Here is a 15,174-nt window from a genome sequence, read left to right on the forward strand (position 1 = left end):
AGCTTCAAGAGTCATTTTTACACTACATAACTACATTTTCATCTGTTAACCAGAGCATTTTCAGTCTCTGTCTTGTGATATTGTATAGTGGAAAAAAATTCTTACCATGTCTTTCACACTACTCTTTTATCAAGGAAAAATGTCTTTTTATTTATAAATATAGTTTTATGACTTAACTCTACTGCTCCGTGTGATGTTTTTTTGTGTGTGTGCGTGTATGTTTGTGTGCATATGTTTGCAAGGAAGAAATTTGCAAACCAGTATGAGTAGTTTTTCTTTTTTTCATGGTACCCGAGGTCATATTTGCATTTTAAGAGTCCAAGAGCAGGAATGCGAAGGTTATGCTGTGTGTGTGTGTGTGTGTGTGTGTGTGTGTGTGTGTGTGTGTGTGTGTGTGTGTGTGTGTGTGTGTGTGTGTGTGTGTGTGTGTGTGTGTGTGTGTGTGTGTGTGTGTGTGTGTGTGTGTGTGTGTGTGTGTGTGTGTGTGTGTGTGTGTGTGTGTGTGTGTGTGAGAGAGATCAGCCTGTGTACACTTACATTTTCCTCAGAACTGAATGACCCTATGCAAAGTGTCTCCTGTGGTTGGGATGAGAGAAACATTCCTGCAGAGAGGCGATTTGATTCAGGTTGGACCAAAAAAAAAGTAGAGTTGAATAAGGTAGACTCTGCAGGATAGAATAAAACAAGACCATCCACATAACCACTTTGTTCGAAGGAAACACAACAGGGAAACGTTTGCTTTCTCTCATTCATTGAAGCTGTTTGTGCAGATCAGCTACCCATCCTCATACTGTGTATTACTCAAGAATATTTTATTGAGCAAGTTGGACACTTGCCAACATGGTCCCAAGTCCATTTAAAAAAAGGAAAACTAGGTCAACGCGCTGCCTTATATATCCTACATATATATCCTCCACACCTGCAGCCATTAATACTACCATTAAACAAATAATAATTGACTAGTAGTCTATGTTGCTTATCATAACAAGGCCTGGGTGCGGTTTACACATCGCTGCAGCCGCGCCTTTTCCTGTCACAGTGGACGGTTGCGCGTAAGGACGGCGGGTCAGCTGACAGCTATCAGAGGACCGGGAGGAAGGAGTTGAATTAGCGGCTGTGCAAGGGGTGAGAAGTGGGAACCTGCTGGATCCACAAGCGTAAACCCGAGGCTGAAGCGGGGGAGAGAAAGTCTGGTGGCGTCCGTGAGAGAAATAGGGTGAGTTCACCTCAGTCGACACGGTTAATTGTGTCTCGGTGTAGCCCCGGTAACCGTTTCGGATAGCCGGTGAAACTATTTCATTCGTGGGCGATGCTAATGTTAGCACTGCTAGCTGCTGCTCCGCTAACTGGCGTCGAACACCCAGCGGTAGCCAGTGCGATAACGGAAATGAGGCGTTTTTTACTTTCGCAATAAAAGCATGCAGCGTGCTAATTTTGCAGACTATAAAACGATTAAACATTGTTGGAGACACCGTTGGCGCTGATATTTAAAATCGTTAGTTTGTACATTGATTATGCTTATCAACACCCTGAGTTAAATGGAAGTCTTAAGGGTTTGATGTCCTCTTCACCGGAAGTCCATTTAAAATCCCGTACGGCTCGACGCTGCTTCGCTCCAACTTTACACCGCAAGCTAGCCTGCTATCGTAAGCTAAAGTAGCTAGCTACATCTCTTGGTCTATTCTCCTCCATCACTTTGATCCTATCTGAAGGTCAATCCTCACATATATGCAGTGGCCACTTAAGAATATCTTAAACAAGACGTCAAGTGTATGCGTCGAGGAACGACTGAGAAAATATGAAAAATTGATGAACGTTAGGGAAACGGCCTGAGTGAGCAGACATCTTGACTTGGGCCAATAAAAGGGCGATTAAACCCGCTCATGTCTCGGTTTATTCGGTCACAAACACGGTAGTGTCCCGATGGAGATATATTTCTAGTAGAACAAGCGTGTGATTGTGTCGCGTACTTCCTCTGAGCACCGTGTCTTTTAGATGTCTGGCCTCTTGTCTTAGCTTGAAATTAAAGGAATGTCAAGCATGTCCTTCATCCCTTGTTTTCCAGAAGCTTCATTCATGAGTAAAGAAATACTATGATTTCCTGAGTCATAATAAACCATTCAGTTATCTATCACCTGCCTCTGGATGAAGTGTGGTGTCTTTTAGATTTTATTCAACGTTGCATTCAATGTTTAGTGTGATCATATCTAGACTGGAAGTAAAAGGCAACAGCTTTGAAGCTGGCTACCTGGTGGCATCCTGCTCCAAACTGGTGGCTGCTAATCTGTTAATCTTAGTTTGGAAAGAAAACAAGGAATTGACTGTGGTGTGACTGGCAATAGTGGGCTGTATTTTTTTAACTTGTATTGGACTGATCTTTAATGTATGTGTGCATTTGCATGTAACAATAATGAGTCACCACAGTGGGGCAGCTGCAAGATAGATCCAACTGGCAATATAGTGGTATCTGTTTGTGTGTGTGTGTGTGTGTGTGTGTGTGTGTGAGACAGAGAAACAGAAAAAGGCGGATGTGAGGGACAAACGTCTCCCTGTATTGGTGGTGACTCCCTCACTTCTCACTGCTTTCACTTCTCTATCACCCCACTCTACTTTCCCTGTTTCCTTCCTGCAATCTCTCTCTCCCTCTCTTTCACTCCATTCCTGTCTCTTCTCAGGCGGGGTTTGGATTCACCATGGCCGGTTGGGTCTGAGAAGCAGCCACAATGATTGGAGGACTGTTTATCTACAACCACAAGGGGGAGGTCCTCATCTCCCGGGTCTACCGAGATGACATAGGGTACGTCTCACATTTAAGTTTTTTGGGGGGGGACTACATGTAAGTGACAAGGTCCTGATTGAGTGTTGGCAAGGTCAAACTGGTGTTGATCCTTGAGGATTATGGATTATGTCCCTCTGCCTTGCTAAGAAGTTCACACTTGCCTGTAGTAGCCTCGTAAAATGTGTGGAAAAAAAGGATTACACTCAGAACGTGTTGCTTACTCTCAGGTTACAGTTTGTCCCTTTTATACAAAAGATGTAAATTTGAGTTATAAGAAATACAATTCCATATGAAAACACACAGATATGCAGTGATTCTCCCAATAAACAAAGGACAAAATTGAATCACCTATGCACAAATGCAATAACGTACACTCAGGAAAACCATCACCTTATTAATCAGTGGTCTCCCTGTTGTGTGAGGTAATGATTCGGTTCACTTGTCCTTATCAAACCACACCTTCTTTTTAAAGGGCTATGTGTAGCTTCGTGGAAAGCTATTCCAAACAGACCTCCATGTTGACACAAGTCTCAAGTTAGTAATTAATACCACATGTAAAAGAGGTTCTCATAACAAGCACACTGATAACAAGCACTGATGTTCTTTCCACTGGCAACCACATTTTAGGACTATGATATTTTTTATGTATATTTGTTAACATCTGTAATCATTTAATAGGGACAGTGCACACTGGATGACGTCATTATGATATAAATGTGCCAAAATTAGCTAAATGGCTAATTCTCATCAGCAGACTCTGAGTTAAAAAGTTAAAATAAACGAGGTAAACAAGGACACTATAGACAGACAACACTGAAACATTAAAAATCATACATGATAAAGCAAGTCTATAAAGGTGACATTATAATCGTAACTTTAGAACAACAGACAAGACAGTACATTCAAAATCAAACAGTACATGCAGCTTTACAAGCACACAACACAGTAATCATGTAAACCAGGCTCATAAAGTACAGGAGGCAGCCAGCGTTGCATATTCATAGCTTGTAGATTTCTAACATAACATTTTAATAAAATGGGAAGCAAGCAAATGTACAATTTATCATGCTCTTGTCATATGTTGAAGTGAAATATCCACCGCTGTAACCTGCTCCTGTGTTATTTTGTTGTTTTTGTCTGGTTGGAAAAGAAGCATGGCTTAGTTTAACCTAGTTTAGACAGGAACCCATCACACACAAGTCCTCCATCATCACCACACTGGATTCATTTATTCAGTCAAATACTGCCGCACGGATAATTGCCTGTTTGGAAAATTGTTCCAGCTGCCTGAGATCAATGACCAAAGATATAGATGAGTCATTTCCAGGGTAGCTGAGGAGCAATATGCTAAACCTTTTTTTAAAATTACACAAAATGTGGGTCAAAGTTCATATGTGTCAGGGCCTTTTCAATGAGTATGTAACACACAGTAACTCGTACACACAGCCAGAAGCATATTCTCTATAAACTGGATTGTATTTGCTCTTTGTCTTCCTTCTTAGTGTGTTTGTTTCTGACACACTGTTTATGGGATTCAGTTGATATTTTAGTCTGCCTGATTGCACCCAATTATCATATTCTGTTGTGTGTAAACCAAGTCACATTGTGTGATTGGGTTGTGGTGACAGTAGATATCCTGCTACAAGTGACAGCAGTCCAGTGAATTGTAGGTTTTCACAGATGGGTTTGGCTGAACAAAAAGAGATAAGTGATCTGCTTGTGCTCTCATTGTGTTGGTTTTGTGGGTGCACAGCAGCATGCTGGGTCAGTAGATTGTTTTTTGTGCATACTTAAAACATTTTTAAATATTTGTTTAGCAAGACAATAGGAAAGGGCAGAAACAATAACATATGCAAGATTTTAGAGCTGTTCAGTTATACCATTGAATTATCAGTTTAAAATAAATAAATGCTGAAGGTCTGTAGGTTGAGTATGTTTTGTTGGAATGAGAAACATAAATGTTCAAGGATCCCTCCCTCCTTTTTGTGCTGTTCAAAGGCAACAATCAGTAATGTCATTGTGGCTGCTTTATTTTCAGTCATTGCTCCTCTATTGTCTCACAGTATCACAGATACAGCTGCTCTCCTTCTCAGACACCACCTCACAGCAGGTTCAACAAAGCATCTGAAAATGTACAGAAAACAACCCCATGTGGTGAAACAGGAACTGAATTCAAAGCTACCTTCCATTTTTCCTATTTAAACATCGTAAATAGAGGAAAACAGTGAACGTCATTCAGACTGCAACCACAGTTTTCATTTTGTGTTGAGCAGAAAGTCAAACCCCCTTTACAGAAGTCCATATGGTTTGTTGTGACCCACTCATCTCCACTGTGACTGTGTTTTTTTGTTGACGTCACCAGCATCAGTTACTTTTTGGTGATCCTCCTTATTGCTGCCTCAGCGCAAAGTAAACCAGACACATTATGTTGCTCTCATGCCGGCCGTGTATGTATCATAATGTTGTGTTGACAGCAATTGTTTTAAAATGCAACAGAGAGCTTTTAGCCTCATCTGAAACAGAACATGGTCCACTTGAAATAATGAAGCTGTTATTGACTGTATTTACAAAATAATTAATATGCATTTGCTATGTTGCTGTAACTATAGCGCACAACATAGATTTTAAAGAACAATATAATGATGCTAAACTGTTCCCGATTCAGTGACAATGAGGGCGTCATATTAAACACCATGTTACTCACTCTGTCTGTGTACATGATGCACGAAAATGTCTCTTGTGCATTTTTGTCTCTCTCCTCTCCTTTTACTTCATCCTCTTTTCCTCTCTATCCTCTGTATCACCATTTTCCTCCATCTGTCCATCTTGGCCCCTGTAGGAATAGGTAAGAGATGCTCCAAACTAACAAGCATGACCCTTTCCTCTCATGGCCACCGATCAGTTAACCCCTGAATCCTAAACTGCATGCCCATCGATTCCACAGTAAACGTCCTATAAGCATGAGTCACCTGTCATATTACACCGGTAAATAAGCCAAACAGATACTGAAGTGCAGGATTCAACCAAAAAGCCGTAAACCAATTGGTCTGTCTTTACCAGAAGCCTTTTAGTGAATATTGTTGCTCACAAACAGCTCTACCAGCGTCTAAGCATGTAGTCTGAGCATGGGATATGATGGTTAATTCAGCCCTCGCATCCTTTGTTTCTACCCTGATTGCTTTTGAGAGATGGTTTAAGTCATTTTTCATAGGATATCATTTGTAGAACCGGGCCTTGAATTAAGTTGCATACACTGGTGTTAACTATGATTTTGGACGAGGGTAAAGTTTTATTGCTGACTTTTTAATTTCATTCGAATCTTAAATGCTTTTCAATACTGTTCTGAAAAAACAGTGATTAAAATGTCTTGGTTAAGGTCAAAATACTTCTCAAGACAGTGATAGTTGTGATAAGGCAGCATCTTAAAGCATAGGTTCACAATTTTACAAGTCCGTCAGGTCTCAGGTGTCCATATGAACAGTGAAAGATGTTTTCCTTGTTGTAATCATTCCTCCTGTTCATACTGACTATTAAAATACCCTCTTTAAATGTGCCTTCAATGTAAATGATGAGGGACAAAATCCACAGTGTGTTCTGTGCAAAAATGTATTTAAAAGTTGATCTGAAGCTTATATGAGGCAGTCTGAGTTAGGCATATCCAATGGATATATGACAAATTTCAAACCTTTCAGCATCAGATTCTCTTTGTATTTCCCTGTTGAGCTGCAGTAGAAGTACAGTAATACAAAGAGGGACTAAAAAGACTGTAATGTTGAATGATATCTAGATGACTCATTTGGACCGCTGAAGTTTCATATCAGCTTCAGATAAACTTTTAAATACGTTTTTCACACAAAAGTAAGGCTCATTAATTGTGGCCCCCATTACTTACATTGTAAATGCTTTATGAAGGGATCTTTTAATGGTCAGTGCGAACTGCAGGAATAATTACAGCAACAAAAATGTTCATTCAGGCACCTGACTTAGAGAGACTTTAAAAAAATGTGAAACCATCCTTTAATGGATAAGACGTGCATCATGACAGCCTCCTAGACTGACTTCCCTTTGCCCTTGACGATAGTTGTTTCCAACACACTAAATTTCCGAACAAACAAAACCTAGACACAAACATAGATTTTGTTGTTATGCAGACATTGTGTCTCACAACATGCAGTAATATCAAGGAGGCTGCCAGGTGTACTGTGCATCTCTGGTTCATTTATCTGCATGGTACTGTCCAAAAATAGGAGACATTACATTTTTAAGGTAGACACTTGCAGCTCATATTGTGTTGGCTTTTAGTTTAAAAGTCATATGTTGTAACAAGGTAGACATTAATCTAAATATCATTTAGGGCTTCAGTTTGTGTGGAAACAGAGCTGTAGGTGTTTCTCAGTAGGATTTGGTGTTCTTGTCAGAACAGGCTGCATCCTCTGCACTAAGCCCTGTTATTTATAAAGCCACATTAACAAGGCCAAAGGATCTTGATGCTAGGCTAAAGTATACTTTGTCTCACTGACTTTAACAGTCTTAAATAAAAAAATGGTCCAACTAAAGATCAGGTTTGGATCATGCATGACTAAAACAGTATTATGTTCCCATGGAGTCCATTCTGATGCTAATCTCAGAGGCTTGTCCCTCCCTCCTGGTAATTATCAGCATTTACACTAAGCAACACTCCTTTTTTTTTTCTCACCAACTAAAGTGCACCAATTCAAGGTGTCCTTTTTCATTTGGTTTATATTATTACTGATTCCTGATTCCTGTGAGATGGGTGAATACATTGTTGAGGTCGGAAGATGTTATGTATTTGCAGAACTGGATATCAAAGTGTTTGGATAAAACAGTCTCAGCAGCAGCCCCTTTGTTATTTTAAAAACTGGAACGATTCTCTTGACATAAATGTGTCTCCTTTTTCTTTTTCTCCCTCCGTCTCGTCCTCCTCTCTCACGCTCCAGGCGCAACGCAGTTGATGCGTTCCGTGTAAATGTGATCCATGCACGGCAGCAGGTCCGGTCCCCGGTGACTAACATTGCCCGCACCAGCTTCTTTCATGTCAAGCGCTCCAACATCTGGTTGGCAGCCGTCACCAAGCAGAATGTCAACGCCGCCATGGTTTTCGAGTTCCTTTACAAGATGTGCGACGTCATGACGGCCTACTTTGGCAAGATCAGCGAGGAGAACATCAAGAACAACTTTGTGCTCATCTACGAGCTGCTCGATGGTAGGAAGAGAATGTGAGAGAGTGTGTGTGTGTATGTGTATGTGAAATCAATCTGTCCAGCAGAGAACTGGGCACATTTGGATGGTATAATAAAGTCAGATTTGCTCTTCTGAAAATACAGATTTTAAGAATTGTTATAACTGACGTCCTGCCCTTTTAAAGCCAAATTCAAGGCATTGATTGTAAGTTGTTGCATTAACGTTTCATAAGGGAGCAAAATGATCTCTTAATCAGTACTGCATGAGCTATTCTTCCTTGTTCAAGCAGTGATGTTTATGGAAGTATGGTAGCAGTGGTGACCATGGATTAATATGTGTCAACAGTGTGGTCTGAATGGGTGCAAAGCAGACTGAACATGGCTGCATCATCTCACATCAAACACAGGCTTTGTTTGTTAATGTAATGTCACTCAGTCAACATTTGTTCTTTCCATTGCCACATGTCCTAGTTTTTTTTTCTTCCTCTTACCCATCTTATCTCTTACCGACAGTTAACTGTTTGTGTTTGTTCATACAGAGATCCTGGACTTTGGCTATCCCCAGAACTCAGAGACCGGAGCTCTGAAGACCTTCATCACCCAGCAGGGCATTAAGGGACAGGTCAGTGACACCAGTGCAGCCTCATATCTAGTAATTACGTGCAATTGTGCTTTAAAGAAGAAAATGTTCAACAATCTGTTGCCATTTTTATTAGCCAAAGCTAATGCACCAGTACAGCAGCCCTGCAATAAATCCTTTGTCCATGAAGCTTATCATGTTCAGTTTTTGCTGAAACTGCTGAAATGTGCTGACTCGACTTCTGCAGTTTAAGGTGCTGTTAAACTGTATCCTGTTATACTGAGTGTTGTATTTAATAGTTTTTCATCTTGTTCACTGTACAGGAACAAGGACAAACTATGTTACTAACACTTGTTAGTAATGTAAAAACTAAGTTGTTTTATGAGCATTTGCTTGATCTGTTTTAGGTGGATCAAGACATTTTTATAGGATGGCATCAATAATACATGACATGATCAATTTCCATTCCTTTGTTTATTGCAACACGTTACACTGCGAGCACCAGCTGTCAGATAAACTCAACACTACACTGGAGATTGCTCTGTTGCACTCGAGCAGCACAAACAGCCAGTTACTGGCAGTGTGATGTAATTACACTGAGTCAGAGCAACACTTGTCTCCTCATGGATATTCTGCAAATCACTGTTATACAGCAAAATATGGAGATATATAAATAATACATATAATAGAAACCATCAAAGCAAAGCTTTGGTGCAGGCTATGTTTTGATAATGCAGAGGTGTTTAGCTGATAAAAATATAAATTTTAATTCAATTTACAAATTAATTGAATTACATTTTGACATTATTTATAGTTTGCACTATGTATTGTGTAGGAAAATATAAATATTTAATTCACATCATACTGCAAAATTAACTCTGTTGTTCTAGCTCTGGTTTATGTATGATATAGTATTTGCTGATTTTGTGATGATTCCTTTTTATTGTTCTGTTTTTTCTCTGAACGTTCCAACATCTGTGGTCTTGGACTCTTCCTAATTCAGCACCAGGTAATAAACAACAGTCATTTTACGCTCATGTGGAACCTTGTCATATTTATCTTCCCTGTAGTGCTAAAGATCTCCTTTCAATGCAGTTTTTCTTTTCTCAGTCTGTCAGCCCTCTCCTTTCTGCCGGGTTGTTATAAGGTTTCTCTCTCTGTCCTGCAGACAAAAGAGGAACAGTCTCAGATCACCAGCCAGGTGACGGGGCAGATCGGCTGGCGTCGTGAAGGCATCAAGTATCGCCGCAATGAACTCTTCCTGGATGTACTGGAGAGCGTCAACCTGCTCATGTCACCACAAGGTCTGTTCATGTAGCCTCACTAAACAAAACATGGATGTCTTGTTATCTGGAACGTCAAGTAATATTTCAGTGGTTAAGAGCCAGATGTTTCCTGACTTAATTTATTTCCTAATTTATTTGTCAGAAGTTGAGCTGGAGTCATTGATTCTTAGCACTAGCAGTCTGAGGCCTTCTCCACCAATTAATGTGTCTTGTAATTAATAGCCAGGGATTAACACAACAGTCTAATTACAAGGAGCTTTCAATCACATGAAACAATCTCCCCGAGTAGACGGAGTTGCTCAGGGAGATTGGTTTTCTTCTTCTTCTTTCTTGTTTTTTGTGGAGGACTTCAAGGACCTGTTGATATTGGCTTAAAGTTTTAGACTGAAAGTTAATCCTTTAACTTGGAAACAGTTTTTAAATATCACCGTAAAGTCTAATAAATACCTTTTCTTGTGCAGAGAGTTTAGTTTCAGCTGTAGGAAATGACTCGTAATAGTGCATAATATGCAGAATGGAAAACTGCAAATTCAGTTAATAATAATTCCAAGTATTGCCCCTTTTAACACCATTGAATTAATTGAATTGTTACTAATTGTATGAAAAAAAAAAAAGTTTCTACAACAAAAAAAGCAAAAAAAAATGTCCAACCTTGTGTTTTGGTAACATTAATGCGTTGGGATCATCATTGAAATTGAAAACATGAAGCGTGTTCAGCAGAATTAAACTGCAACATTAGCCAGGCCAATTTTTGACCCACAACCTATGAACAGTTTGTTCTTGTCTCTCGAACCAGGCCAGGTCCTGAGCGCTCACGTGTCGGGCCGAGTAGTGATGAAGAGCTACCTGAGCGGGATGCCTGAGTGCAAATTTGGCATGAACGACAAGATTGTCATCGACAAGCAGGGCAAGGGTGGAGGAACTGATGATGCTGGGAAGAGGTGAGTTTGTGATTCAACTAGCAGCCATCAGCAGACAGCAAGTTAAATATGTGAAAAATTATATCTTGATGAGTGAGACTGAATATCATTTAGCTGATTTGTATTTCAGTTTCCTGATTGTTTTCATATTTCCAACTTAAAAAGAAAAAAAGTCGTTGAGTTTGTAGTTAAATTTGAAGAGACCACCTTGTCTGTTAGCCCCGTGTCTGTGTGATGACTGTTGTCTTGTTGTTTACAACAAGACCAGCTTTAAAATTTATTTTTTTAATTTTTCTTTCCTTCGAATGCATCTCTCCTTTCTTTCCCTCTCTTTCTTTTCTATGTGCTGTACCTCAGTGATTTAGGGGGAGGAAGGTACTGTACTGACAAGTGTCCTCACCCTCTGCTGCTACTCCACACACACACACGCACATACGCACATACATAAATAAACGCACCTTGTCTGAGCCCTTTAGCACATCCAGTAGTCAAAGATACATTTTTGTGAGTGTGTACATCTCATGCACTGTTGCTCCCCTCACACTCAATACAGACCAAATACACCTTGTTAGCTCTTGTTCTGCCTGGTGGTTGTTTCCCTCTTTGTTAGATAGGTTGGTTTGTTTTATTACACCACACCTACCGGCTTGACTTTTAACCCTTTACCCAAACACCTAACAGGGACTGTGATTTGTTTATTGCACAATAGTGTCATTAACCTCAACACAAGGTTTTTATGTCCCCAAACTAGCCGCCACGTCCCTTTTGGTAGTCGTATTGTTCTTAATTATGAACATTAATTGAGGGAGAGTAGTAGTAAACTTAGTACCATAGTTATTAGATCGTTTTTTTGATAATAAACCAATAATAATATTTCATCATCTGTGTCTGTTAAATTCTCTCCTGTCAGTGGGAAGCAGTCGATAGCCATTGACGACTGCACCTTCCACCAGTGTGTGCGCCTCAGTAAGTTCGACTCGGAGCGTAGCATCAGCTTCATCCCCCCTGATGGAGAGTACGAGCTCATGAGGTCAGTTTGTGGATATTTGAAATCTTTTAAAGTTGATTTTGTTTTTAATTACTTCTGCTTTTTTTCCTTTTTTTTAAATGATGTTAACCATTTTTCTCCTCTCCCTGCTTGCAGGTATCGCACCACTAAGGACATCATCCTGCCATTCCGGGTTATTCCTCTTGTCAGGGAGGTCGGCCGCACTAAACTGGAGGTAAAGGTGGTCATTAAGTCCAACTTCAAGCCATCGCTGCTGGCCCAGAAGATCGAGGTGAGCTCTTATTAAAGTCAAGCTGGTGATAAAATCAAACAGCCTGTGTGGGTCTGTGTTCTACTTATGACACATATTAAAGCTTTTTCACATCTTCATTATCAACTCCTCAGGTGCGTATCCCAACGCCCCTCAACACAAGCGGTGTGCAGGTGATTTGTATGAAGGGAAAAGCCAAGTACAAGGCCAGTGAGAACGCCATTGTCTGGAAGTGAGTATGAGTGACGTATAATCAAATTCCTCCTTTATGCTCTCTGTCAGGTTAATGATTAACCCTCTTCTCTTTTGACCTCTCACACACACACACACACTCCTCTCTATTGCAAACCGTTTTCTCACTTGTTGTGAGGCAATAATTCTCCTAGTAATTTTTCTTTTTGACTCAAAGTACAATACTACATAACTTCTTTATGTTTGTGTGTGTGTTAAGGATCAAACGTATGGCTGGGATGAAAGAGTCTCAGATCAGTGCTGAGATTGAGCTGCTGCCGACCAACGACAAGAAAAAATGGGCCAGGCCTCCCATCTCTATGAACTTTGAGGTCAGAATGCACAAACAGTTCATGCTCTCTCACACACACACACACACACACACACACACACACACACACACACACACACACACACACACACACACACACACACACACACACACACACACACACACACACACACTCACACTTACAGGCTGGTGTAACACTATCTAAGACTGAAACTCATTTCCAATTCTGTGAGGCAATGAGTTGCCAGAAGGTTTCCTGATCACGTTTCTGCCCGATTCAATTATGAGACCCATCTGTTAGGGAAGTGCACAGCTGATGGGAACTTTGTACAGAGTTGGCAGCCATATAAATGAACTATAGATTAAATGTGATCCCATATCAGTCAGGCAAATCACAACCCTCTTACTGTTGCCTCACATAGACACACACACAAACACACTTATATCCTTGTGAAGACAGTCAAAGACATAATGTTTTCCCCTAGCCCCTTACCCTAACCTTAACCATTACAACTAAAGGCCTAAACCCAACCCTCACCTTGAACTGAATCTAAACCAAATTCATACCTTAACCTTAAAACCAAGTCTTAACCTTCAGATTTCCCTTTAACTACCTCTTGTCACTTGCAACATAGGGATGTGCAATATATTGTGGATGCTTGTGCAAAACAAAGCTATCATGTAGCTTTGTCTGTATTACTTTGTGTATTCCTATTCATGTTTTCTTTTTTTTCTTATTTTTTTTTATTATGTGGAGCACTTCATATGTTATTTATGTCTAAAAGCACCTTCAGCTACAGCTTTTTAATTTCATTGTTCAGGTGTCTGTACAATGACAGTAAAAGTCTATCTATATCTATCTCTATATGTAAGGAACTCCCAAAATGTCCTCACAACACAGAAATGTATTCACAAGATAGAACGACATGCGCACACATAAACACTCACACACACACCGTTACGTTTCGATCACTTCAGAGGACATAACATTCACAAACATTCATTTCCTGGAGACTTATCCTAACCGTAACCATAACTTTGAACTAACCTTAACTTAAAACCAAGTCTTCACCCTAAAATTAAAGATTTATGTTTGTCCCCATAAGGGTGACAAGTCCCCATAACATGAGGAATACCTGGTACACACCCACACCCACACCCACACACAAACTTCCTGCTCAGCGACCTGTGCGGCCTACAGCTCCCAGCATGCCCAGACACATCTTAACCTTTCTCATCTCTGCTCTACAGGTCCCTTTCGCTCCCTCTGGTCTCAAGGTGCGTTACTTGAAGGTGTTTGAGTCCAAGCTCAATTACAGTGACCACGATGTCATCAAATGGGTGCGGTACATCGGCCGCTCCGGCATCTACGAAACGCGCTGCTAAAGTAAACCCCGCCAGGCGGCAACCTGACCACTTTTCCTCCCTTCTATCCATCTATCCTGTTAAGATTTTTTTTTTCTTCCCGTTCCTTCCGTCTCTCCTCCCCTCGATCCTTATAGCTTCTCTCATACTACACCCCCCTGCCCCTCCCACCCTCACCCCTTCCTAACTAGGTGTTGGAGATTGAATTTACATCATAAAAAAGTAAATATGGTATAATGCACAGATATATGCAAAAATGTGAACCATTGTATCGTATATCTCGTAGTGATGAGTAAACCTGTAAACCAACTGGTGTCCAAAAGAAAGAGACGAGCGATGCAGGGGGGGGACCGGGGCAGAGAGGACCAGGCAGAGACACCTTTTGTGTCTTTAATTGGGACTCTGTTGTGTTTATTCAGTGTTATTGTTCCACTATTGACTCTCCAGTTACCCATAGAATACCCATAGTCCTAAAATGATCCCCAGTAAAATGATTAGTAGCTGATAAATCTCAATATAGTTCTTTGTATATGAACCTCTGTCTCAGTAGTCTACCCTTCAAATTGTCTGATTGTGTTTTGTGGGCTGATTTGATCTGTTTTCAGAAATGCTTTCTCACTCAGCAGGAGGAGAAAGTACATTTGCTTCAAAGACAATAGAATTACTATACGATGACTGAACTGTTTTTGTACCGTTTACTTTCCCCCTGCCAATTTTCCACTTAGTTCTACCAGCGTTCAGTTAGGTCAGAGCTAAACATCAGAGAGCATCCCAGACAGTCTTAAGGTTTGACCATGATCCTGATAAGCTAGTGGTGACTTCTTTTTTTTTTTAACATTTCCTGAAAGCATCTGAAGCACTTAGATCAACTTTTACCACACTGTCTCTCAGTGTAGCATTTACTTTATTACAAAGAACCATTTGGGAGATCAGGCCCTGGGAAATGTATATTTGCAGTGAGGTGAGGTCTCCCCCTAGTGTTTGCCTCGTCACTGTCTGCTTCTTCATGTTTGTAGCCCTGGTGACCATTCTGTCCAATAAAATCTGACTATGTAACCAAACACACCCTCTGTGGTCTCTGTGTGCGTGTTTTCATTTGACTGATATTTTAGGTTGTGTAAATTCTTTTGTATGTGTTTCCTCTTGATATTGTCTGAAACATGGGTGGGGTTCATGTAGGAACAATGGACTCTGGGTGATAATAGCGAGGTCAGATTTTCAGCACAATTTACACCCCACACACACACACAAAATAGGCCAG

General features: G+C 40.5%; 1 protein-coding gene across 1 annotated transcript; it reads left to right on the forward strand.

The window, feature by feature from the left end:
• Positions 1-896: 896 nt before the first annotated feature.
• On the forward strand, positions 897-14,974 carry LOC133990292 (AP-2 complex subunit mu-A-like). Its single transcript, XM_062428561.1, has 13 exons — positions 897-1,216; positions 2,676-2,797; positions 7,738-8,003; positions 8,520-8,602; positions 9,564-9,569; positions 9,729-9,864; positions 10,643-10,787; positions 11,124-11,141; positions 11,677-11,796; positions 11,911-12,046; positions 12,160-12,257; positions 12,477-12,588; positions 13,800-14,974. Exons 2-13 carry the CDS (start codon positions 2,724-2,726, stop codon positions 13,932-13,934), a joined length of 1,329 nt encoding a protein of 442 aa, XP_062284545.1. The 5' UTR covers positions 897-1,216; positions 2,676-2,723; the 3' UTR covers positions 13,935-14,974.
• Positions 14,975-15,174: the final 200 nt, after the last annotated feature.

This window comes from Scomber scombrus, chromosome 11 (genome assembly GCF_963691925.1).
Source record: "Scomber scombrus chromosome 11, fScoSco1.1, whole genome shotgun sequence".
In the NCBI taxonomy this organism is placed as follows: domain Eukaryota; kingdom Metazoa; phylum Chordata; class Actinopteri; order Scombriformes; family Scombridae; genus Scomber; species Scomber scombrus.

Coding starts and splice junctions, on each gene's coding strand:
- LOC133990292 (XM_062428561.1), top strand. CDS start 2,724: ATGATTGGAGGACTGTTTATCTACAACCACAAGGGGGAGGTCCTCATC. Junction 2,798..7,737: donor GTCTACCGAGATGACATAGG/GTACGTCTCACA, acceptor CTCACGCTCCAG/GCGCAACGCAGTTGATGCGT. Junction 12,589..13,799: donor CCATCTCTATGAACTTTGAG/GTCAGAATGCAC, acceptor TCTGCTCTACAG/GTCCCTTTCGCTCCCTCTGG.